At 48.0% G+C, this 26091-nt stretch overlaps 1 protein-coding gene and 1 long non-coding RNA gene across 4 annotated transcripts in view; one reads left to right on the top strand and one right to left on the bottom strand.

Annotated features, from left to right (window-relative positions):
* The window catches only part of ATCAY (ATCAY kinesin light chain interacting caytaxin), a 73703-nt gene that overhangs the window by 45629 nt on the left and 1983 nt on the right, over positions 1-26091 (top strand). For all 3 annotated transcript variants that reach the window (XM_029614298.1, XM_029614300.1, XM_029614301.1), the window contains 8 exons: positions 7233-7454; positions 7898-8083; positions 8682-8784; positions 9374-9505; positions 10441-10527; positions 11367-11465; positions 19630-19665; positions 23017-23052. In XM_029614298.1, the coding sequence (XP_029470158.1) occupies positions 7233-7454; positions 7898-8083; positions 8682-8784; positions 9374-9505; positions 10441-10527; positions 11367-11465; positions 19630-19665; positions 23017-23052 (901 nt within the window). The remainder of the gene's footprint in view (positions 1-7232; positions 7455-7897; positions 8084-8681; positions 8785-9373; positions 9506-10440; positions 10528-11366; positions 11466-19629; positions 19666-23016; positions 23053-26091) is intronic.
* Positions 7306-26091, bottom strand: part of LOC115098025 — a 42061-nt gene continuing 23275 nt past the window's right edge. Inside the window, exons 3-4 of the long non-coding RNA XR_003858392.1 lie at positions 9429-9549; positions 7306-7423 (exon numbers count right to left, since the gene is read on the bottom strand). This is a non-coding gene — a long non-coding RNA (uncharacterized LOC115098025). The remainder of the gene's footprint in view (positions 7424-9428; positions 9550-26091) is intronic.

Here is a 26091-nt window from a genome sequence, read left to right as displayed (position 1 = left end):
AGGATGCTGCCATCACCGCTCCTCCCACAGGCTTCTCTAGGTTCGCGCACTCTGGATCACATGCTACTTAAAGGGCCTGCGGTGGGAAACTGCTCGCGGACATCATCCCTCCAGCCCTATAAAGGGACCTCCAGGGCACCCATTCTTCACCTCAGCAACAGGTCGACAACTTTGTAGTGTGAGTTACTGCATCTGCGTTCCTGTGCAACCTACCTCAAGTCTCCAACCCAGTTGTCTCAGCCAATCCAATCCCTGTCCTTACTTCCATTGTGTACCCCCAAACTGACTCCTGGACTCAACATCAGCTTGGTTTCTGACCATTCTTGTCTTCTGCCTGCCTCTGACTTCAGCCTGGACTCTAACCATTCTTGTCTGCCAATTGCCTCTGACCTAGTCTGACTCTGGACCTATGATTTAGCTTCCTGCTGTTAGTGTTTGAGGTAGTTGAGGGTGGATCCTTGGGCCTGTAGCAGATGACCACGCCCCCGGGGGAAGATCCCGAGAGGGACCACCGGTCAGGCTCAGAGTATGGAGACAGACACACACTAGTTCTTTTATTAAACAGTATATTGAACCACCAGAGGTGGCAGTAGTGAGCTGAAGTGCCCGGCTAGGCTTTAGTCCCTCAGATACTGGAACAGCGATCCTGAATAACTGAGCTGTAGAGAAACTGTATATAGTGAGTAGGCAGGGTATGCAAAGTTCAGGAACAGAACCTTGATGGTAACACTCACACAATAGTTTCATGGAAGCAGCCCAGGAGCTGGAAAGAAGCAGGCCCTCGAGGAGCTAGTACCTGGTTCCAGGGAACGCTCTGAGAGAGAGAAGGTAACTCACTGATGTTGTAGGCAGCGAAGACTTCCTGGCAGAAGTGTATTCAGTAGCAAGTCCAGGAACGAGGGCCATCGAGGAGCGAGTACCGGTTCCAAACTGCGATCTGAAAAGCAAAAGAGAAAGCGAAGCCCCCGAGGAGTGGGTACCCCTGGTAAATCTGTGGAGGCAGAGTAGCTTAGGTAGAGTAACCCTTGCTAACTCCATTAGTTAGCGATTTCAGAAACCTTAAATATCCGATGCGAATGATGTCACCTCAGGGGGACGCCCCTGAGGTTCGCGCCACTGCTGGTACTTCAGTCGGGGCCGCGCTGCGCGCACGCTCTTAGGCTCCAGGGAAACATGGTGGTGTTCAGCGTCTAGCCGATCCAGGGACGCCAGAGGAGGATGGCAAGAGGATGCCGCGGCAGCCAAACTTCCAACAGGTAAAGAGGGAGTCGCCAAAGTGGTAAGGTGGGCGTAGTGGATACATCGGGCAGCGACGGTCGCAACAGTACCCCCCTTCAAAGGGCGAATTCCTCTGCGGATACCAGGCTTGGGTCTTGAAGGATGTGCGAGGTGGAACTGACGAAGCATCTCTTTGTCCAGAATATTGGTCCGAGGCTCCCAAGAGTTTTCTTCGGGGCCGAAACCTTCCCACTTCAGAAGGTATTCAAAAGTATTGCCTCTTTTACGAACATCCAGGACCTCTTCGACTTTGAATTCTAAGTCGTCTTCTGCATTGATGACAGGTGGATCTTGAGGTTTGGAAGAAAATTCGCTGAGAATGAAGTTGCCTCCTGCCCCTGAATCCACCAGGGCAAGAGTCTGAACCGTGACCGGTCCATAAGTCAAAGAGACTGGAAGAGACAGCGGAGGAGAGGACGCGGTATGGCCTAAGAACAGTCCTCCTGCAGGACTTAGGCCCGTCCATTTTCCGGACGAATGGAGCATGTAGAGACATTATGGCTGGGCTGACCACAGTACATGCAAAGACAGCGCTTCTTCTGAAGTCTTCTTTCTTTGGAAGTCAAATGTCCATGACCAAGTTACATCGGTTCATCTTTATCAGCAGCAAGAATTACTGGAACCATCCGAGGTACGGATATAGTACTAGCCTGTTTCAACCCAGGTAACACCTTAGGCCGGAGTTCCTTCACTTTGTCCTGGAGCCGGTGATCAATCCGAGTGGCCAAAGCTACTAATTCGTCCAGCAAGTCAGGTGTTTCGTGAGCAGCCAGCTCGTCCTTTAAATGGGTATCCAGGTCTCTGCAAAAGAGTGTCTTGAGACATTTGGGGTCCCAGCGGAGTTCTGCCGCAAGAGTTTTGAACTCGATGGCAAATTCAGCCAATGATCTGTTGCCTTGCTTCAATTCCACCAAAGCAGAACCGGCTACAGCAGTTCGAGCAGGGTCATTGAAAACGGATTTAAACAAGTCCATAAATCCTTCTATATTCTGCAAAATGGGGTCCTTGTGCTCCCACAAGATAGATGCCCAAGACAAGGCCTTACCATTCAGGTAAGAAAGGATGTAGGTCGTCTTAGAAAGAGCCGTAGGAAATAAAGATGGCTGTAAGGCAAAATGCATGCAGCACTGGTTTAAGAAGCCCCGGGTCTTCTGGATTTCAACAGAAAAGCGGATTGGAGCCACCAGTGGTACAGCAGTTTTTAAAGTTACCTCCTGTAACTGACCTTCATGGTTGGAAGCTGTGCCTTGAACCTTCTGTGTGTGTAGCTGATCAAACGCTGAAGTAAGTTTCTCCAAAGCGTCTTGCTGCTCCACAGTGCGCTGGGCCAGGCCCGGTATGGCCTGCAAGGCATTGAGTTGTGCCAGATCCATGGAGTTAGCAATCTGTTAGTGTTTAAGGTAGTTGTGGGTGGATCCTTGGGCCACTAGCAGATGACCACGCCCATGGGGGAAGATCCCGAGAGGGACCACATGTCAGGCTCAGAGTATGGAGACAGACACACACTAAGGGGCAGATTTTAAATACTTGCGTGAGCGCGTACTTTTGTTCATGCAGCAGGCGTGAACAAAAGTACGCTGGATTTTATAAGATACGCGCGTAGCCGCGCGTATCTTATAAAATCCAGAGTCGGTGCACGCAAGGGGGTGCACATTTGTGCAACCTGCGCGCACCGAGCCCAGCGCGCGCTGCCTGTTCCCTCCGAGGCCGCTCCGATTTCGGAGCGGCCTCGGAGGGAACGTTCCTTCGCCCTCCCCCCACCTTCCCCTCCCTAACCCCTCCTTACCTTTATCGGCAAAGTTACGCCTGCTTTCAGCAGGCGTAACTTTGCGCACGTCGGCCGGCTGCCCCGCTCCGTGGTCCAGTCCCGGGGGTTGTTCCGGAGGCCACGGCCACGCCCCCGGAACGCCCCTGGTCCGAAACCACGCCCATGTCGCCGCCCTCGAAACGCCGCGCCCCGCCCCCTAAATGTCGTGTCGTCCCGCCACGCCCCCGCCACGCCCCCGACAGGAAGCCCCGGGACTTATGCGCGTCCTGGGGCTCTGCGCGCGCCAGCGGCCTATGCAAAATAGGCGAGCCGGTGTGCGAGGGCCCTGCGCGCGTAAATCCTTCCGGATTTACGCGCGCAGGGGTTTTAAAATCCGCCCCTAATTCTTTTAATAAACAATATATTGAACCACCAGAGGTGGCAGTAGTGAGCTGAAGTGCCCGGCTGGGCTGTAGGCCCTCAGATACTAGAACAGAGATCCTGGATAACTGAGCTGTAGAGAAACTGAAAATAGTGAGTAGGCAGGGTATGCAGAATTCAGGAACAGAACCTTGATGGTAACACTCACACAATAGTTTCATGGAAGCAGCCCAGGAGCTGGAAAGAAGCAGGCCGTCGAGGAGCAAGTACCTGGTTCCAGGGAACGCTCTGAGAGAGGGAAGGTAACTTACTGATGTTGTAGGCAGCGAAGACTTCCTGGCAGAAGTGGTATTCAGTAGCAAGTCCGGGAACAAGGGCCCTCGAGGAGCGAGTACTGGTTCCAGACTGTGATCTGAAAAGCAAAAGAGAAAGCGAGGCCCCCAAAGAGTGGGTACCCCTGGTATGTCCGTAGAGGCAGAGTAGCTTAGGTAGAGTAACCCTTGCTAATTCCATTAGTTATTTTATTTATTTATTTATTTATACAACTTTATATACCGACTTTCAAATATATGTCAAGCCGGTTAACAATCATTGAATTTGCAGTACCAAATTCAAAAAAAACATTCTTCATAAAAACTAATCTAACTTTACATACTTTTCTTAAAAAAATGCATAAGTAAAAACAATAAAAACACTAATTTAAAACTAGCACATTTAGAAAAATAAATGAACAATACATAAACCCATCAGCCTCAATTACCCACCAAGAAGTTACCCAGTCATCCCACATCCCACATCACTATTCCTTCAATGCCACATTTCCCCAAATCACAGAACCTAACAGGAGATCAATTGATTTGGCTAAAAGTTAGCGATTTCAGAGACCTTAAATATCTGATGCAGATGAATTCACCTCAGGGGGATGGCCCTGAGGTTCGCGCCACTGCTGGTGCTTCAGTTGGGGCCGTGCCGCACGCGCGCCCTTAGGCTCTGGGGAAACATGGCAGTGTGCAGCGTCTAGCCAATTCGGGGACGCTGGAGGAGGATGGCAAGAGGACACCACGGCAGCCAAACTTCCAACAGGCAAAGACGGAGTCGCGAAAGCGGTAAGGTGGGCGTAGTGGAGACGTCGGGCAGCGACGGTTGCAACACTCACCTAACACCTGCTAGCCCCCGGAACCCAAGGGCTCAACTCAAGGGGAATGGGCAGGGCTGGTGCAAGGGGATTAGGCGCCCTAGGTACCTTCTGCCTTGTGCCCCCCCCCAGTCGTGCCCCTTAATGGTTGGCGCCCTAGGCCCAGGCCTAGTTCACCTAGTGCTTCCTCTGGGCCTTCCTCTGGGCCTAGGAATGGGGCTGGTATAGTTGAAGCTCCTGACCAGTCTCTTTCTCATCCAGGTCTGCCAGCTGTCAGTGGGGACCTACAGGGCCCTTCCTGTAGGTTGAACCAACCCCACCACAGGAACAAGGGTCCACGGATCTTACTCTCAGCTCTTTATCTCCTATAACTCTAGTGAAACATGTCAACCAATAGGAAAACAAACAATGTTTTCTTGGCTATCAGACTGTATTGCTTTTTATTATGTTCAGGAGTTCATACAGATGGAAAAGTAAAAATGCATCAAATAAGAGCAACTGCAGCAACAATAGCTTTCAAAAATCAGTTTCCATCAAGGTCATTTGCAAAACGGCAATATGGGCTTCCATCCACACATTCACAGAATACTATTGTATAGATAAAGATTCTCAAAAAAAAAGATTGCTTTTAGATAAGCAATTTAAAAACATTTATTTAAACTCTGCCTCTATTCAACTGCAGTTCGCATATATTTTTAAAAGTTTACTCTACTCATTGCAACCCTCAGCCTGGAGGTCTTCATGTGTGTCTGAATCTGTTCTGCTTGTCCATGGAGAAGGTGTTATGAACCCTGCCCGCGGAGCTAATCCCTGCGAGCAGGCACTCACCTCTCTTCCCATGCTGCTGCCCGATGCGGCCGGACGCCGCCGAAGTTGGGCCTTCCCGCACGGCTGGAGCGGTGGACTCAGTTTCCGTTTGTGGCCCAGAGGCCGCCCATCTTGTTCTGCCTTCACCGCGGCCGAAGCCGCGGACTTCTCCGCTTCAAACGCGGCACAGAGCCGCCGCCGACGTCCCAACCATCACCAGGGCTGGAGGCTGCAAGCCCCAAGCTGGCTTGGCGGCTGTATCCGCCCTCGGGGCCTCCTGCAGCGGCTGGAGCCGCTGCCGTCATCGGGGCCTGCTTCCTGGCCCAGCCCTGCTTCTAATCGCTGATGTCGGTGCAGGGCCGCTGTCCACGGTCCTGCACAGCTTCCTTCCTGCTCCTAGGCGCGCGGCCGCACCTCTCGTCAAGATTTAAAGGACCCACAGCCGGATATGCCCTGGGCCCACCTTGAGACTGTTTCCTGTGCTATCCCTATAAAAGGGCTGTTGCTGCAATTCCTCTTCGCCTTGCATCGGAGTTACTTCCATCCTGGAGGATTCTGCCTTCCAGCGCTCCGACAGGTCCTTGTGTTCTTCGTGGAGCTTCTCGTCTCATCTCGCCTGCGTCATGCCAAGTCTTCGTTGCCTGAGGTCCCCGTCCAGATGTCCTGGTGTCTCATCTCCTGATGTCTCGCTTCCTGGTGTTCCAGCCCTCTTTGGTGTTGTTCGTATGCTCATGAGCCTTCTGTTCTGCCGGCCGTGGATCTCCAGGTGACGCTTCTCCATCTTGGGAGATGCCGGCAGTGGACTGGTGTCCTGTGCTCCTGAGACGTCCTGTCCTGCCAGCTTTTGTGGTGCTTAGGATGACATCAGCTTTGTCGTCGAAGTCCCGCCTTGACTGGATCCTCTCCTGCACTTGTCCCACTCTCTGCGTGGTCCCTGACCAGCCTCCTCGGGCTGTGTAGGGCACACAGTGGGACAGGGTGGTCCGCGACCAGCCCAGTGGGTCTGCCCATGAAGGTGTAGGGTGCCCTGAGAGACAGTGCCATTGTCTACCTTCCCAGCTTCTCGTCTCATCAGGACTTCGTCAAGTTCCTCGTCTTGTCTCTGATGCCGTCGCATCAGCCTTGGTGTCATGTCTTCGCATCAGCCTTGGTGTCATGTCTTCACCTTCTCATAGTCATGTCTTCGTGTCAAGGCCTCCATCTGCCCTCATTTTCAGGCCAGCCTGCTGCTCCATGCCGATACAAGCGGCAGGTCCGAAAGGGCTTGGAACGGTCGGAGGACCGTTCCCCTACCAACATCATACTGTTGTTGGCTCTGGGAGCTTGCAGGCCTGGCGGAGGGTAAGACCGTGTTCTGCCATGCTGGGACACGTCGCCAACCCTCGGTTCGGTCCTGGATCCGTCTGGGGTCGGGCTGAGGCTCAAGGGCACACTAAAACCAATGTCACACAACAGAATGCAAGGCCTTCCGAGGCCGTCCGTGTCACAACAGAATGCAAGGCATTCCGAGGCCGTCCGTGTCACAACAGAAGGCAAGGTTAAGTACCTGTAATGGGGTTTTGCCATGGACAATAAGGACATATCAGACACCCAATCCCACCTTCCTCCCTCATTGAGTTGAATATTAGCTAGGAAAGGACTGAGGAGGCTTGCTCATGCGAGTGGGTCATGTGTGTGGGAATTCCCATGCATGCTCAGAAATTTACTTCTGAGCTCAGAGAGAACTGTCTGGGGCTGGCACCATCAGATGACATCATCCACTTGTATGTGTGATATGTCCTGCTATCCATGGAGAAACCCTGTCACAGGTAAGCAATCTCATTATGCGCATGGATAGGAGGGTGCAGGAAAATATGTTAGTGATTTTATTTCCACTTTTTGCAGCACCGCCAACCACGTTAAATATTAATGGATCACATCGCAAGAAGAAGACTCTCGTAGCTCCTGAAATTAACATCTCACTGGATCACAGTGAAGGATCAATCTTGTCTGATGACTTCCTTGACACCCCCGATGACCTTGACATCAACGTTGATGACATTGAAACTCCAGATGAAACAGACTCCCTTGAGTTCCTGGGAAATGGAAATGAGCTAGAATGGGAAGGTAAAATTTAACTAACCAAAAATATACTCAAGTATATAAAATATATATAAAATAAATAAATAAATAATATATTTTTTTGCAAGTACATCAAAACAAAACCTATTGTATTGTTATTATTTATCAAGTCATTACTGAAGGATAGTTCCAGTTGAACGTCTGCATAAATGACATATGCGTGTATTATCTATATTTCTATATTTCTGTATTTCCTTGGCACTTGCATTTTAATACCACTGGGTCATCAGTTCTGTGTAAAAACTGCAATGTTTAGAAAACACCCAAGATTTTTTTTTTTTGCTAAAATTCACTTTTGCTAATGCACAAGATTAGCTAAAACTCTTCAACTCAGAATGAGACTGCAACCTTGGTTCTGGAAGTAGATATACTTCCTTTTTCTGTTTTCACTAACAAATGTAGCAGTGCTTTTACTTTTCTTTTTTTAGACGATACTCCTGTGGCCACTGCAAAAAACATGCCAGGTGACAGTGCAGACCTGTTTGGAGATGGGACAGTAGAAGAGGGCAGTGCAACTAATGGCCGCCTGTGGAGGACAGTAATTATTGGGGAACAGGAACATCGCATTGACCTACAGATGATTAAACCATATATGAAGGTGGTGACGCATGGAGGTGAGGGGTAGACAATAATGCCTCACAAATCTAACTTTTCATCAATATGTCATGCATCAATAAATGAGATTCAGGAACCAGCAGATCCCATAGTATGGTGGACATTTCACAGTATACACTGAAGTCCCATGAAAATATCAAAATACTCAGCTTCCATTTGAAACAGCAATTGGGATTTACCAGTATGCAATAGGAGAGAGTGGTAAGCTCTGGTTCAGAACTGCTGAACATAAGATATCCACAATGAAAATCTATGAGAGTGACCTGCCATGGCTCTAGGTCAATGTTAATCTACATATTTTGGGTATCCTGAATAGTAGCCCATGACCAGAATTTTCCCATTCCCAAAACTCTCTGTCAGCTTCCAGGGTTAGGTTTCCACTGATTCTCGCTTCACGTCCAATTCTGTATCTGCTCATCAGACTCACTCGCCCTTCCGATCTCCCTTTCTTTGTCTCCCTCACTTCTTTTTCATCTCTTTCCTGATTTTTCCCTCCTGATCCTTTGTCGCCCATTTCCATGTGCCTCTTTTACTTTCTTTTCCCATCCTCTTTCCTCCTCCCCTCCCTCCCTCCTTTCTCTTTTCTCTCTCCTTCAGGATACTATGGTGAGGGTCTGAATGCCATAATTGTCTTTGCTGCCTGCTGCCTCCCAGACAGTAACTCTGCAGATTACCATTACATCATGGAGAATCTCTTCCTGTAAGTGGATATGCCGAGCTGAATGAGGAGGGGAAGGAGAGGGGGACATAGAAACCAGCAAAGAGAAAACTCCCCCCTTTCCCCCAAGTACATTCTCCATAGTCATAGCCAGAGGACACCTGAAAGAAAATCTATGAGTAAAAGAGCAGCAAAACCAGAAGCTGTAGTGTAGAATCAAAGAAAGATGTGATGAAAGTCCCACTAACAGGCTACGGAGCTGGCGTAAGTTTCCCCCGGGCAAAGTGGCCTCCAGCTCCGCCTCTCCCTGCCCCCCCGGGGGCAGGGAGAGGCCTGGCTCGTGTGCATGTAACGGGGGTTACATGCGTGGCCGGGCCTTTTCTAAAATGCGCACAAGTCCCGGCCACATGTGGTAACCCCCGTTTTTTACGCGCAGGGTTATTTTTAAAATCAGGCCTAAACGGCATAAACAGCAATGTGGAGGATCAGGGAAAACAGGAAAATGAGTGGGGTGGTGATAGCTTCCGGTCAAAGAGCAAAAAAAAAAAGTCATATTTCTCCTCTCCCCTTACTGCAGCCATTGATTTCTCATTGAAACCACTGCCATGATTGTCATTGCACTCCTTCACAGATACGTAATCAGCAGCCTGGAGCTGCTGGTGGCTGAGGATTATATGATCGTGTACCTGAACGGCGCCACACCTCGCCGGAGAATGCCAGGCCTGGGCTGGTTGAAGAAATGCTATCAGATGATTGACAGAAGGCAAGTAATTTTGGATGGTGCAGAGGCAGACAAGGTGACCAAGACTGTTGGTAAATAACAGGGAAACAAAGATACTGTTGACGATAAACAGGTATTCAGAGAATCAGATAACTTCACGAACACCATTCATTTGTATGCAGTTCTGTTATTTTTAACTGGTTTTTTTTCAAAGAATTTGGGAATTCGTCTGAATATGCTAATGTGAATTACTTAGCAAAGTAAACATAATTCTACTGAATGTACAGTTTCTGGCATGCAGAAATAGAGGTGAGTCAAATTCTGTTAAGAGCAGATTGAGGAACTTTCGTGTAGTGCTGGTTCTACCAGTAGAGGGCACTCCCTCTGCAGATACCAGCTCCTTGTCACTTTCCCCATCAGGGTACAGATTTTACAAACAACTTGGTTCAATGTGCAAATACAGGGGATATATGCAAAGTGTATGAAATGGGCCCTGCTTTCAGCCTTTTTGTTTTTATTATTACTTTTTAGAAAGGTTTGTAATAATTTATTGCTGTTTATTTAAAAACTTTAAATCTATTTGAAAATGAATATCAGTACTTTTTTTTCAGAAGTTTTGGGATGGACCTTAGAGTTGTTAATAATTAAAAGCAAGTCCAGTTTTTAATTTAGTCTACTGAGGTAACTATGAGAAAAAGCTACAGACACACATTTTATGATATTGATACAGCATAATGTGTTTTCATTTCTTTTGTTACTGTTCTCAGAGACAAGCTTATGTGTTGTGCATTTAGATTTTGCGAGAAAATCAATATGATCCTACAACCAAATTACCAATAGAGATTTCCCCTTTTCTGTGCTTGGCTAGAGGGGCCACTGATGGGAGACCTCTGTGGCACTTCGTTGCAATGCACTGATAAAATGTAAATTCCTAGGTGAACAACCCTAACTTGTTTCCACCCTCTGCTTTTCTACAGACTGCGGAAGAATCTGAAATCTTTGATCATTGTTCATCCTTCTTGGTTTATTCGAACAGTGCTGGCCATCTCCAGGCCCTTTATTAGGTTGGCAACCCTAAGCTTTCAGTTGCTTTCTCTGCGTTTCATGGAGGTACTGTAGAGCATGGCCTGTGTGCGCTGTGGCGGATTTTCTTAAGCCAGCTTCTTTCAGCTGGAGCCACACCAGAGTATGAGATGAGGGTAATAGTTGTGAGAAAACATATAGCTGGAGAGATTGGTGTACTAATGCTGGCTGTACAATTAGAGAGCCCAAGCTTATAACATAGCACTTAGGCTGAAGTCTGCATGCACTTTCATCCATAATTTTCAAAACGGACTTATACTCATAAGTCCGCTTTGAAAATTAGTGGGTACGCGTGAACCTTCGCATGGCATGCATGAGCATATGTATGCCTGCATGAGAGCAGGTGTAAATGTTCACACATACATTTCTGCACATATTTTTTATTTCAGAGGACATGTGCATAAATTGTTTCTCCGCCTTAACTCCACCTTTCAAGTACACATGAAATTGCTGTCGCGTGTACCTTTACACATTTTCAAAAGGCCTCTATATTTGTGTGCATATGTGTATAACTGAGTTTTATGCAGATATATGCTTTTGAAAATTCAGTCCATAGGGATTAAGCATACTGTCACGGACTTTGGGGGAGTTTTCAGATACTCCAGTGTCTGCTTCTTGTTGTATGGACTCATACAGGAGTGTTGGCTATAAAACTATAGGGACTTCTGAAAAGAGTGCTAGGTAATGGCACAGGACCACTAATTGTGGGAGATCTCACTGCTCCTCCAATTTCAGTATCCCCTGTGCAGGTTACATCTGATTACAAAGGAAGGGAAAGGACAGAATCTGTTGTAACCAGTTTGCTTTCTTTCTTTGCCAGTGTCAAATTTATCAATAAAATCCAATATGTGCACAGCCTAGAGGAACTGGAACAGATTATCCCCATGGAGCATGTTCAGATACCCGACTGTGTACTACAGTAAGTGTCCCAGAGATCCAGGGCATGAAAAGAAAGCTGCTCTACAATTTTACAGTCCCCTAGGCCATCCCCAAAGACTGTATATCTAATTCCACTGGAACTTGAATTAAACTGATCCCAAACCTTTGATTTACACAACCCTTAATTATTATAAGAACATTCTGTGCATGATGGGCAATAGCCTTGTATTAAGACACAGGTTACCTAAAAGAAAGAAAGAACAACATAAAAAATATTTTGCAATTATATATTTACTTCCTGACCTATAAAGAAGGCTCTGTTTATCATACCTCAGACAAACTTTGAAACTTCATATGGTCAGTAGCTCCATAATAAACTTGCATATAGCGTGCAATTGCAGCTCAAGGATGGTAGTGCTGCTCCTGAATCAATGGGCCATCTCTTCAAATCTCTACTGGTTGAAATGTGGAAGGAGATGAAATGTTGGTACTAATCAAGTTTTTTTAGCTGGGTTATTTACACTTTCGAATAATAGAAGGACTAGGGGGCATTCCATGAAGTTAGCAAGTAGCACATTTAAGACTAATCGGAGAAAATTCTTTTTCACTCAACGCACAATAAAGCTCTGGAATTTGTTGCCAGAGGATGTGGTTAGTGCAGTTAATGTAGCTGGGTTCAAAAAAGGTTTGGATAAGTTCTTGGAGGAGAAGTCCATTAATGGCTATTAATCAAGTTTACTTAGGGAATAGCCACTGCTATTAATTGCATCAGTAGCATGGGATCTTCTTAGTGTTTGGGTAATTGCCAGGTTCTTGTGGTCTGGTTTGGTCTCTGTTGGAAACAGGATGCTGGGCTTGATGGTCCCTTGGTCTGACCCAGCATGGCAATTTCTTATGTTCTTATGGGTCTCTTTGGCAGGCCATGCAGGTACGTGCAAATGCCGCATGAGGCTGCAATGATTGAATTCAACTAGCAGCTGGATCGATCTGGCAGGCTGCAAATAAAACAGATGCCTAAATAGCTGGGCTTTTCTGGCAGATTATGCAGGGGACTTACGGGCCCAGAATTTTGAGCAACAGCCACACTAGTATTGGTAGCTTTTTAGATCATTACAAAGCTTGTGGTTGGACATGGGAAAAGAGGGGAACTAGGTGTGAATTAGTATTTTCATCTGCCCAAGATGATGGGGCATAAATAAGGAAAATAACAAAACTATCCTGGACACATTGAAATCATCGGTTCAGTGAGCTGCAGCAGTCAAGAAAGCAAACAGAATGTTGGGAATTATTAGAAAGGGAATGGTGAATAAAACGGAAAATGTCATAATGCCTCTGTATCGCTCCTTGGTGAGACCGCACCTTGAATACTGTGTACAATTCTGGTCGCCGCATCTCAAAAAAGATATATTTGCGATGGAGAAGGTACAGAGAAGGGCAGCCATAATGATAAAGGGAATGGAACAGCTCCCCTATGAGGAAAGAGCTGGAGAAGAGACGGCTGACGGGGGATATGATAGAGGTGTTTAAAATCATGAGAGGTCTAGAATGGATTAATGTGAATCAGTTATTTACTCTTTCGGATAATGGAAAGACTAGGGGGCACTCCATGAAGTTAGCATGTGGCACATTTAAAACTAATCGGAGAAAGTTCTTTTCACTCAACGCACAATTAAACTCTGGAATTTGTTGCCAGAGAATGTGGTTAGTGCAGTTAGTATAGCTGTGTTTTAAAAAGGTTTAGATAAGTTCTTGGAGAAGTCCATTACTTGCTATTAATTAAGTTGACTTAGAAAATAGCCACTGCTATTACTAGCAACAGTAACATGGAATAGACTTAGTGTTTGGGTACTTGCCAGGTTCTTATGGCCTGGATTGGCCACTGTTGGAAACAGGATGCTGGGCTTGATGGACCCTTGGTCTGACCCAGTATGGCATGTTTTTATGTTCTTAAAGAGAGATATCTTGCACCTTCTGGAAGTTTAGCCCCACTGTTGAATATTGGAGAGCGAAGGTGCAAATAGTGGTGGACCTTGAACAACTGTGCTATGCTTTACATGGTCAGTCCTTTAAATATGATGTAATCTGGGATGTTTATCATCAACACTCTGCCTAGCTGTCTTTCCCATTTTGTTCTCACTATTTTGGTTTTGTATTTATGCTGCTCCCTGACTATACATATTGTTTGGTTGGGAACCTGTTTTGTTAGTCTGTATGCCATTTAAAGTATACTTGGCAAAACTGACTAAATAAAGAGTTATAAAAAAAAAAGAGAGATATCTTGCCAGCAATCACACTATAAGGGTTGGTGGCTAGAATATGTGTGTTACGGTCTCCACCGCTTCCCCCCGCTTAGGGCTCAACCCTGCCTACCTCCGCTTCAGGAATCGCTGCGTTCCGCCCGCTCTGGACCCCGGGGGCTTCTCTCACTCCACATGGCGGCCGCCATTACGTGCCTGCTTCTCCTCCGTCTCGCGCGCGCGAGGACATCCGTCTTGAGCGCTCAACTCCCGGAAGCCTGGCCCCGCCCATGCTGCTGACGTCAGGCCCAAGTCCCGATATAACCGGCGCTCAAACTCTCTCATTGCCTTGCAACGAGGTTCACAACTGCATAGTTGTTCTTAGTTGCGTTCCTGGTGATCTCCACGTTTCCTGCTTCTGACTCCGGTTTGCCTCTGACTCCGCTTCAGCCTGCTGCCTGCCTCTGACTCCGGTTTGCTTCCGACTCCGCTTCAGCCTGCTGCCTGCCTCTGGCCCCGGTTTGCTTCCGACTCCGCTTCAGCCTGCTGCCTGCCTCTGGCCCCGGTTTGCTTCCGACTCCGCTTCAGCCTGCTGCCTGCCTCTGGCCCCGGTTTGCTTCCGACTCCGCTTCAGCCTGCTGCCTGCCTCTGACTCTGGTTTGCTTCCGACTCCGCTTCAGCCTACAGCTTGCCTCTGGCTCCGGTTTGCTACAGACTCCGCTTCAGCTTACAGCCTGCTTCAGCTCCGGTTTGCTACAGACTCCGCTTCAGCTTACAGCCTGCTTCAGCCTCCGGTTTTGCTACAGATTTCGCTGCCGCCCGCTGCCCTGTCTTCAGCTGGCCCTCGGCCCTGTACAGCCGGTTCCCTGCTTCCCGGGTACCTTGGACTTCCTATCCTTCCTGTTTACTCTGGTCCCGGACTAAGCCCATCTCTGCCTCTGGACTCTCTGCCTATACTCCAAGTCCCGAGGTCCCAGTGCCCTACGGGCTCTTCCTGGGGGGTTCCTGGTTCCCGGGTGAACACCTCCTGCCTGTGGCTCCACCTCCCGGCCTACCCCGTCACCCTAGGTAGGCCGGCCCAAGGGTCCACTACCTCGCCAGCAGTGTCCGACTGCAACAATGTGTTTGCATTGTGGACAGAAATAATAAGGCAGATTGGATGGGTCAGCTGGTCTTTTTCTGCTATCATCTACTATGTTACTATAACTTGAAAATGTTAAATCTTGAAACAGCTGCCAGGCATATCCACTGTTCCATGCTTATGGGAGTAAAGCTTTTTATTTTTACAATATGTGATGTAATTTGTGATACTCTTATCCATAGGAGCAGGTGGGGTCCACCTCTTATATAGTTATGTATGACCTTGTGCCCCCCTTGTTTGTTCACATAGAACATTGCCACTTGGTTGTTGGTTGGATCAGAATTCTCTTTCCCTAAAGGAGATATGAGAATACTTTCAATGTATGTCAAATGGCTCGTAGTTCTAAGATGTTGATCTGAAATATATGTGCTGTCGCCGACCAGATCCCCTGAATTCAGTAGGAGCCTGTGTATGTGTGCTCCATCCTCTGGTGGACCTGTTCGAAGAGGAGCATCTATCTCCAAAGAAGCATTTTCATCTCCGTGGTGATCTTCACAGGGTGTGATAAGGTCTAAAATAGTCAATCCCACTGTGCGCAGAGGCCCCATTGTAGAACTCTTATGTTGAGGCGTGTCATGGAGACACATGCACTGCTTCAGCCATATGCCCAAGGATTGCACAAGCCAGGACCTGTTCTCACTGCAGAATGTCTGGACCAGTTTTTGAAGAAAAACTGCCCAATCTGATAGGAGGAAAGCTTTCTCCTCCAGTGAGTCTATACGTGCCCTGATGAACTTGATTCTCTGGGCAGAAATGAGGTTGGACTTGGCAAAGTTGATTATGAACCCTAGCAACTGAAGGAGCTGGATCATCTTCTGCAGGGAAGATCCTGTCACCAGCCAGTTGTCCAGATAAGAGAAGACATAAATCACCTGGGAACGTTGGTGTGGTGCCACTACTACTAGGCATTTTGTGAAGACCCTCAGGGCTACCAAACTCTCAAAGGGAAAACCCTTGTATTGGTAATGAGAAGAATCCACTATGAACCTGAGGTATTTCCAGTGAGATTGATGAATGGGTATGTGAGCATACATCTCTTTCGGATCCAGAGGACACAGTCTCCCACTTGGATGAAGGGCAGGACTGAGTTTGTTTTGAACTTTTCATGTTCAGTCTTCATAAATCCATGATGGGTCTTAATCCCCCTGGCTTCTTGGGGATAAGGAACTAGCAGGAGGACAACCCATGATTTTTGGGAAGGACAGATTCTATCACCCACTGGCTAAAAAATGACTCCACCTCAAGATGGAGCTGGGTCGAGTGAGATGGATCAGGTTTGAAGGCTAAACACTAATGCAGCGCAGGGGCATAGGAAAAGCGTAAATGGTACCTAGAGTTCACAGTTTTAGAGACCCAACAGTCCTTGGTGATCTTCCACCATTTCTTGAGAAACAGGTGAATCCTTTTTCCTACTAGAGCAGTCATAGCTTGAGGATCAATTCTCATCAAAAGCTTGGACCAGTCTTAGGCAGGCCTGTTATGGAGTTTTAGGTTGACATCTTTCACATGGGCATCCTGATGCCAGAAGTTGCTATTTCATTAGCACAGGTAGGGCATGGTACCACTAGAATTGGCAGAAGGGTCATTTCGGGAATACTTATAAGTGAAGTAAGGACATCTAGAGGAAGAAAACTGCTTGGCTCCTGCTGACAGGGACTAAATGGCCACATGCTACGCCTTAATCTTGGCAACAGTTTTTTGACATTGTCCCTGAAAAGATTGTTTCCCAAACACGGAATGTACGCTAAGTTTTTGTGAATATCCTCACGCAGCTTGCTGGTTCTCAATAGGCCATTTGGTGTGTTCCAATTGCCTCTGCAGAAGATCTTGCTAGGGTATGAAACAATTCATACACTGATTGAAAGAGATGATGCTCACACTCTTACCCATCCAGAAGGGCCTGTTGATAGCTTTTATGCTCCCTGGTGAGAGACTCCACCAGGGGCTTTAGCTTATTGATACAGTTGTGTAAGTATTGTACCATGTATAGCTTGTGGGCTACAATGCAAGCACTGAGCATAAAGCTCTGGAAGCCTTTCTTCTCAAAGTTGTCCAACACTCTATAGTCTTTGCCTGGGGAGGGGGGGTTAAAAAATTCTATTTTTTGGCCTGTTTCAATGTCGTTAGTGTTGCGACCTGAGTAGTGGACCCTGAGTAGTGGACCCCTGAGTAGTGGACCCCTGGTCTGGCCGAGCAGAGCGATGGATGAAAGGCACATGAACTACGCAGAGACAAGAAGGCCAGAAGGCAGTACGGAGCTGAGAGACCTAGCCGAGACTTCACCCTGGAAGCCCGAGGTCCCCCCGGGAGGAGCCCGTGAGAACCCGGACCGCTGGGACTTAGGAGGGGTCTCCCGGAGTAGCAGGACAGTAGCGGAAGCAGATCCAAGGACTAAGCTGGCAGCAGACAAGAAATATCAATTAATATCAGTGGCTATTTCCTAAGTAAATTTGATTAATAGACGTTAATGGACTTCTCCTCCAAGAACTTATCCAAACCTTGTGGGGTCAAATACGATATTCTGGACAAGAGAGGTTTAAGAGTGCCCTCCTTTTCACTGGCTGCCATTGAGGTAAAGAAAGTCTTCACCAATTTATTCACCTGGATATGAACTGAGACATGAAGTTGGAGAACAGATATCCTCATCTGAAACCAGTAGTAAACAGTCATCCACTTGAAATACTCATGCTGGATTCCTTGAAGAGACACCCTCCTGGGTTAACTGCATTGGTGGCTGCATAGAGGCCAGGGCCACAGTGGAGGATATCAGATCTGAAGTCTCCAAATGAAATGCATGGGCAGAAGGAGCTCCAGAAGATCTAGGATCCAGACTGAGGAGATGAGATGGAGGAAGGCAAGGGTAAGGAGTATTCTTCTGGACCCCCCCAATGCTTGTTCTTGCACTGAGTGTGTTAAGTACACTGGGGACCGGTGTGCCAATTACACTGAGATCTGGTGCGTTAATGGTTCCTCAGGCTTATGTGTTGACAGAGTTGTAGTCTCGTGCATCAGTGGTGCTAAGGCACTGCTATATGTTGATGCATGCTTCAGTGCCAACTTCTGTTTCAGCAGCACCCAGTACACCACCAGCTCTGGCAAATGACACTTTTTGCTTTTGTGCTGAAAAAAACTGTGGAGAGGAGTAAGAGGCCTCCAGGTATTGCCGAGGAGCTATCTGGCTTCTTTGCTCAACAGTTCCGCATCTGGCTAGGCCCCCAGAGCCGCAGCTGGGGGAGTTTTGCCCAAGGAGGTCCTGCTCAACTCTGCATGGAGGAAGCCTGAAGAAGCTCTGCTCTAGTAGGAAGAATGGCTCTGACTTTTCACCAACCTGCAAAGTTCCTCCATCTTCCAGTCCCTGTTCCTCTGGGATCTCACTTACATCCGACCACAGTCATAGCAGTTAAGCCAAGTCATGGTCAGGACCAAGGTATTTACAGCAGACATCATGGCTGTCAGTGATGGAATCTTGCAGCCACAAACACTAGAGGCGGCCTTCTTAGAGACGGACATTTCAAATTATTTGGGGGGGGGGGGGGGGGCAGTAGCACGGAAAAGTTCAGTTGAGGTTCTGCCAAGGCAGTAAGGCAACTTGAAGGAGTTAGTAAGGTAAACACTTCAAAAATGTTGAAAAAAAGGATCAAAAAAGTAGAGAGTGAGAGAGTGCACATGCCCATGCAAAAGCTCAGACATAAAGAGGTCCATATTCAAAAGCCATTTAGATGGATAATGACATAGTTATCCATCTAAATGGCTTATCCAGCTATATTCAGCCCTTATCTGGCTAAATTCTAGTCAGCTAATAAGTTAGGCAGCTGGAGTTTAACAAGATAAATTAGGAGTGGTCTAGGGGCATAACTGGGAGGAGTTGTTAGCCGGCTAAATTTACTGACTAACTCCGATATTCAAAGTTAGCCAGATTACTTAGCTGGCTAAATCTGGTCGAGTCAAAGAGCTATCCTAAAGTTAGCCAGCTATAGTTAGCCAGATAACTAATTAAACTAGCTGGCTATATTCAGTAGTGTGGCTGCATTATTGAATATTGCTCCAAAGTTAGCCAGATAAGTTTATCCAGCTAACTTTGCTATCCGGACTATATCTGAATATAGACCTCTCTATGACTGAGGGGCTCATGTAGCAGCATGTGCACAGGAACTCCCATGCATGCTCAGTAGTAAAAGTTTACTGAGCTAGCAGGATGGTAAGAACATGAGATTGTGTGGGATAGAAATCTACTAAATAAATAACTAAATAAATAAATAACTCCTCCTCATGCCCTTAATACCACATTTGCCCTCCTCTCTTCCTTAATCTCCCCCACCAGACCCAACCTCTCTTCTTCCCCTCAGCTCATCCCCCTACCCAGTACCTATCCAATCAACTCACTACCTGATCATCTTAATCTTCATATCACTTGATAATGTATCACTAACCCACTGTCTGTATTGCTCCCAAGAGTTTTTACTTACCCTTGTTTATATCTGATATATTTGTAAATATGTTAAAGTATGTCTATGTTTCTAACAGTTCTGACATACTTAGACCTTTAACAGGTGTTTGTATATATTCTTTATAACTTTAACTCTTTTAAAGCTGTTCATCTGACTTCAATGTATAGCGTTGTTATAACTGTAAACCGGAGTGAAGGCCCCTGCCAATACTTCGGTATATAAAAACGTATAAATAAATAAATAAATAAATAAATAAAAGATCACCCACATATCTTGACTAATCCAGCCCTGAGTCAGTGGAGAAACACTGCAGTCTCTACAATAAGCAAAGTTCTGACTGAGAGAAGGCATTGACAGGAGGCTATGATTTTTTTGCAGGTATGATGAAGAAAGAAGTAGGGCCCGAAAAGAAAGGTTAGTTTGTTTCTCTGTCATTCTAGCTAAAAAACTGCTTTAATTCAGCTAACAGAAGCTAAGGGATGCTTTTCTCCAGCACTGGCAACATGAAAGGGGCAATTTTCAAATCAGCCCATCCACAGATACTTTATCTGAAACAAAGGTAACGTGCTCTTTTCACGTCCAACCTAAAAAAAAAATTTTGAAATCATAAGACTTCATACCCATCCAACCCTTGAATGGAAAATTGTGGGCATTAACGCTCGTGATAACGCCATAACGCACGCGATAGTTATCGCCATGCATTTCAAATGCAAATTTGTCAAATTTATTCAAAGGGGTGGGATTGAGGAGGGGTTTGGGTGGGGTTAATGAAAATGAGGGGCATTATCTCACGGTGCGATAGCGTAACGCACGCTTTTAATACTGGAAACAACTACACTTTTTTCCCTAGTGTTAAGATATCCGATATGCCTGAAAGGCAATTTGTGTAATGCATGTTTTTAACGCTGTGTTAAGGTTTGTGGGTATGTGCTCCCTTGGCCCAAGGTGAGAGTTGTTACCACCTGTGGCGAGGTCAGGCACAGCAGGGAGCTCTGGGTAGACTGTGGAGGGGTCCCGAGGAGCCAGGACGGAATGTGCTAGGCAGGCCGCAGAGCGGGAGGTGTGAGACTGGCTGTGCAGGAGGTACTCTGGAGAGGCAACCCCGATGGGCGGAGCTGCGCAGTGAAGGAGGTGCTAATGTAATGATGTAGGCCAATCTGTGGAGCAGGGAAGCGCGTCAGGTCTCCGATCATGATGTGTGCTCAACCCCAAGGAGCGGGAAGCACTGACAGTCTCTGTATAGCACAGAAGCACTGCCCTGAGGAGCGGGGAAACTCTGGCAGTCTCTGTATAGAACAAAGTTGTGACCCCGAATAGCGGGGAAGTGCGGACAGTCTCAGTATAGCACAGAAGCACTGTCCCGAGGAGCAAGGAAGTGCTGACAGTCTCTTGTATAGCACGTAGGTGCAGCCTCGAGGAACGGGGAAGTGCTGATGGTCTTCTACAGCACGTAGGCACAACCCCAAGGAGCAGGGAAGCACTGAGGTAGAACTCCCGAGTGGTAAAGGTGTTCCAGGGGGCAGCCCTGAGGAGCGGGGAGCCTTGCAGGGTAGGACTTCAGGAGGGCGCAGGGCCAGCCCGAAGAGCGGGGGAGGCCAGGAGACCAAGTCCTCGTGGAGTGCGCACACTGGCCCCCGAGGAGCGGGTACCAGATAAAGTCCAAGTAGTCCGATAACGTAGCCACAGGAGCATGGAGGCAGGAGCAAGTAGAGACGTTCGGAACTCGTTGCCAAGTTGGCTAGCTGGGGGCAAAGGTGGAGCTTAAGTACCTTGATCCGATGACGTCGTCAATCAGGGATGCCCCCGAGGTTCTCACCAAAGAGGCTTCAAAGGAGGGCCTGGTAGCGCGCGCGCACCTAGAAAGGCCCGGAGTTGACGTGGGTGGCTGTGGCGTCTCAGCCGCCACGAGGAGACCTGGGGAATGTGGTAGTGGAGACTAGCCTGCGCCGCAAGGAGGCCAGGAGAGGGTAGGAGAACGGTGCAGGATGTGAGTAGACGCAGTCGCAGCCGTCTGCGACCGACGGTCATAACACACTGGAAATAACTACACCTTTTCTCCTAGTGTTAAACTGTGTGATATGCCTGAAATGCAATTTCCAATAAAAATTGCAAATTCCGTTTGGGATTTTTTGGGGAGGGGGAGAGGGGAGTAGAGTAGAGTAGAGAGAGAGCCTCTGCAGTGGCACATCTAGTAATCAACTCTTTATACCACTATAGGGGGGCCAGCTAGTAACTCGAGGTGAGGTTTTGGTGGTGGTCTAGGGTTTTGGGTCCAGTTTTACATGCAAAGTGAATCGTACGAACAGAACAGTAGATTTCGGTGAAGATTTGATGTGATTTGGAGTGAGGAAAGTCACACAAAGGAGATTTCTACAATGTTCTCTCGCCCTAAGTTGATGGACTCTCTACCACCACCAAAACCTCACCTCGGGTTACTAGCTAGACCTCCTATAGTGGTATAAATAATTGACTACTATGAAAGTCTTTTAAAGAGCTTCTCTCTCTCTCTCTCTCTCTCTCTCTGAAAAGTATCACATTTTGATGAATCTAGGGTTATCTTGTTAAGTGACAGGTGCATTCCCCATAAACATTTTTTTAGGTGGGAAGTGAAATGTGTTATTTGTGATAATGTGGGTGGATCCTTGGGCCGGTGGCAGATGACCTCGCCCCGGGGGAAGATCCCGAGAGGGGCCACCGGTCAGGCTCAGAGTTGGGACACAGACACACACTAGATCTTTTATTGAACTGTATAGTGAACCACCAGAGGTGGCAGTAGCGAGCTGGAAGTTGTATCTGGGCTGTAGTCCCTCAGATACTGGAACAGTGATCCCAGGATGGCTGAGCTGTAGAGAAACTGAATATAGTGAGTAGGCAGAGTATGCAGAATTCAGGAACAGAACCTTGATGGTAACACTCACACAATAGTCTCTTGAAGCAGCCCAGAGGCTGGAATGGATTAGGCCCTCGAGGAGCAAGTACCAGGTTCCAGGGAAAGCTCTGAGAGATGGTAACTCATTGGTGTAGTAGGCAGCGGTGACTTCCTGGCAGAAGTAGTATTCGGTAGCAGGTCCGGGAACATGGGCCCTCGAGGAGCGAGTACCGGTTCCAGACTGCGACCTGAAAAGCAAGAGAGAGAGCGAGGCCCCCGAGGTGCGGGTACCCCTGGTAAAGTCCGAAGAGGCAGAGTAGCAAGGTATGCGGAGAGCGAATCCCATCCGCAGCGATACCTGGAGGAATCTCCTTGCTAACTCGAATAGCTAGCAAAAACAAAGACCTTAAATATCCGGTAAGGATGATGTCATCTCAGGGGGACGCCCCTGAGGTTCGCGCCACAGCTGGTACTTGAGGCGGGGCCGCGCGCCTGCCCTAAGGCCTCAGGAGAACATGGCGGAAGGCAGCGTCTAGCCAGTCCGGGGACACCGGAGGAGAACGGCAAGATGACGCCGCGGCAGCCAAACTTCCATCAATCAAAGAAGGAGTCGCAAAAGAGGTAAGGTGGGCGTAGTGGAGACGTCAGGCAGCGACGGTCGCAACAAAATGAGCATGTTATATTTTTTCAGATTGACTGTATGGGATTGTTTTAATGTGAAGTATCCCTCTGTTTTTTGTTTTGGATTTAAATTTGAATAAAAAGGTAGCACATTCTCAAACAAGTTAATATATTGTGTGATATCACGAGAAGGACGAATGGCACTGATTGCTGCCAGCCAGCTCCATGAATCTTCACTATAATTAAACTGAAACATTATTTTACTTTTTTTCCAGGTCAGAAGAGAAGCCAGAAAATGTGGCAAAGGAAAGGTAAGGAAATAGATAGAAGGTTGGAAGAGGAAATTATTTTGACTGCTTTGGTTTCTGAGAGTAGAGCTATTGTTTAGCAGTGTCCTTGACCTAAAAAGATCATCTTTATGCTGTCATATCTGCCCTATAGAGAAAAAAAGCTACAAAGAATGATGGAAACAAATAAATCCTGTTATCTGTGTCGATACATGTTCCTGAAGGAAAGTCAATAAACCATTATCGTGGTGGACTTTGGGAAATCCACTGCTTATCCCTGGGATAAGCAGCATGGAATTTATCAACCTTTTGGGATCCTGCCAGGTACTTGTGACCTGGTTTGGCCACAGCTGGAAACAGGATACTGGGTTTGATGGACTTTTGGTCTGACCCAGTGTAGCAGATCTTATGTTGTGTTCTTAATCCCAGAAACTGGAATAAAAAAAGAATACTATCCCTGTCAGGACTGAATTACACGAGGTTCCATGTTGCATATGCATTAATTGGCTCCATTCATAGGACATTTAGGGATTTTTTGTTAAGTAACTTTCTCTGGAAGGAGGAAATGGGATCAATGGTTTCCAACCTGTAGGTCAAAGAACATTGCTAAGAGAAGAGTTGCAAACCCCTACTGAAAAATCAAGTTTAAGAAGCAGGAGAGCAGTTTACTGTGGGATATGTAACATAAGTGTTGCGCTGGAGGTGGACTCTTGGCTCAAGGTGGGGGTTGACGCTACCCGCAGGGCAAGCCCTACAGGTCCCCACCATCGGAAGGTGGAGTTGGCTGAGTGATGGAGGCCGACTAGAGCTTCACCAATACCAGCCCACATTCCCCGCAGGTATCACCCTGCGGGGAATGTGGGCTGGTACTGGTCAATCCAAACGTGGTCTTAGGCGGGCCTCTGTCTGATGACTCCCAAGAGACGAAGTAGTAATCAGCCAAGGACCAGGAATGGTAACAGGAAGGTTGAAACGGATCTAGACGAGGCAGAGATCCAGAGACCCGGGCACCAATGGGGAACCAGAGGCAAAGACTGTTGCGATCCCCCCTGTTGCTGCGCTACAGGAGGTCTCTTACCTGCCTCCGGAGGCCGCTCTGAAGCCTGGGCCTCGCCTGTGTTCCATCCGGGACTTGCTCCAGGGCCTGAGAGGCCTAGCTGTGCCTGTGGCTTGCTTGCCAGCGTTTGGACTTTCCTTTTGGCGACGCCCTTCTCCTAGGGGCTGGCCCGCAGCTCTCCACCTGACTTATAGGCCCAGCGGTGGGCGGTCCTGGCAAGCTCCTCCCAGGGAGTTGCCTTCTACCTCCAGTATTTAAGGACTTTCTGTTCACTTGCAAAGGGCCTGCAGATCGAGCACTACAGTTGCCTGTAACCTCCTCCTCGATCCAGGTCATCCGTGGTCATATCTGCTTTTGATGGTTCCTTGTCCTGTTTCTGTCCTGATGTCGGCCTTCAGATCAGGTCCTACAGTCGTCTGTATACTTGCTGATCCAGGTCTTCCGTGATCACATATGCTTTGATGGATCCCTGTCCAGTGTCTCTGCCTTGATGTCTGTTTCTGACCTTGCCTAGATGTTTGTTCCTGTTTCCTGCCAGCCGTAAGGACTTCGGATGTCAGTATCCCAGCATCGGAGTTCCTGTTCGCCTGGGTCTTCCCCGCACCCTCCTTTCCTCAGCGTGGTCCGCGACCAGCCTTCCTGGGCTGTGTAGGGCGCGTCTGGGACGGGGTGGTCCGTGACCAGTCTAGCTGTGCTGGCTGAGTAGGGCGCCCTGATGGACAGTGCCATGTTTCCGTCCAGCCTTGTCTACAGTGTCTGCTTCAGCCCTTGCCCGGATGTCTTCCTGTCTCTGCCTTGACCTACGTCCTTGTCTGGTTCCTGAGCCTTCTGTCCTGTTGGGCCCTGGAGTGGCCAACAGGAGGAATTCGTCCCACGGGCTCTTGAGCTTCTGCCAGCCGAGGGGGCTTCGGATGTGAGTATCCCAGCATCGGAGTTCCTGCTCGCCTGGATCCTTCCTGTGTCTCGCTTCAGCCCTTGTCCTGATGTCTCCGTCTTGCTTCAGCCTGCTTCTGCCCCGTCTGATGTCTTCTGTTTAAGGACTCTGTCTGCCCTCGCCTCTGTCCGGCCTGCTGCCCATTGCCGTTCCCTGCGGCAGGTCCGAAAGGGCCGGGAACAGTCGGAGGACCGTTCATTAGTCAACTTCCCCGTGTTGGCTACCATGGGCATGCAGGTCCGGCTGAGGGTCGGACTCCCTGCTTCTGTTTCTGCCTGCCTGGCTCACCATGCCTGCTCAGCTCACCTCCCACGGTGTGGCTTGGGGCTCCTCCTTGAGTCCTGCCGTGGCCCAAGGGCTCACCACCACCCGCTTACGACGACCGCGCCCGCGCGCGCTCGTAACAAAGACAGGTGGCGCCTGAGTAATAGTAGGCCGGAGCCTGAAAGGCCAAGTCCAGGGTGATACCAGAGGAAGTGGTGGAAAGAAGGCTGGCGTCAGGGCAGGCAGCAGACAAGGAAAGTGCCTCAGGGATCTGTATTGGGACCCTTACTTTTTAATATAATGATTTATAAATGATCTGGAAAGAAATACAACAAGTGAGATAATCAAATTTGCAGATGACACAAAATTGTTCAGAGTAGTTAAATCACAAGCAGATTGTGATAAATTGCAGGAAGACCTTGTGAGACTGGAAAATTGGGCATCCAAATGGCAGATGAAATATAATGTGGATAAGTGCAAGGTGATGCATATAGGGAAAAATAACCCATGCTATAATTACACAATGTTGGGTTCCATATTAGGTGCTACAACCCAAGAAAGAGATCTAGGCGTCATAGTGGATAACACATTGAAATCGTCGCTTCAGTGTGCTGCGGCAGTCAAAAAAGCAAACAGAATGTTGGGAATTATTAGAAAGGGAATGGTGAACAAAACAGAAAATGTCATAATGCCTCTGTATCGCTCCATGGTGAGACTGCAACTTGAATACTGTGTACAATTCTGGTCGCCGCATCTCAAAGATATAATTGCGATGGAGAAGGTACAGAGAAGAGCGACCAAAATGATA

The sequence above is a fragment of the Rhinatrema bivittatum genome, chromosome 8 (genome assembly GCF_901001135.1).
Source record: "Rhinatrema bivittatum chromosome 8, aRhiBiv1.1, whole genome shotgun sequence".
Taxonomy (NCBI): domain Eukaryota; kingdom Metazoa; phylum Chordata; class Amphibia; order Gymnophiona; family Rhinatrematidae; genus Rhinatrema; species Rhinatrema bivittatum.
Note: the sequence above shows the minus strand (reverse complement) of the source record. Positions and strands in the feature narration are given on the sequence as shown.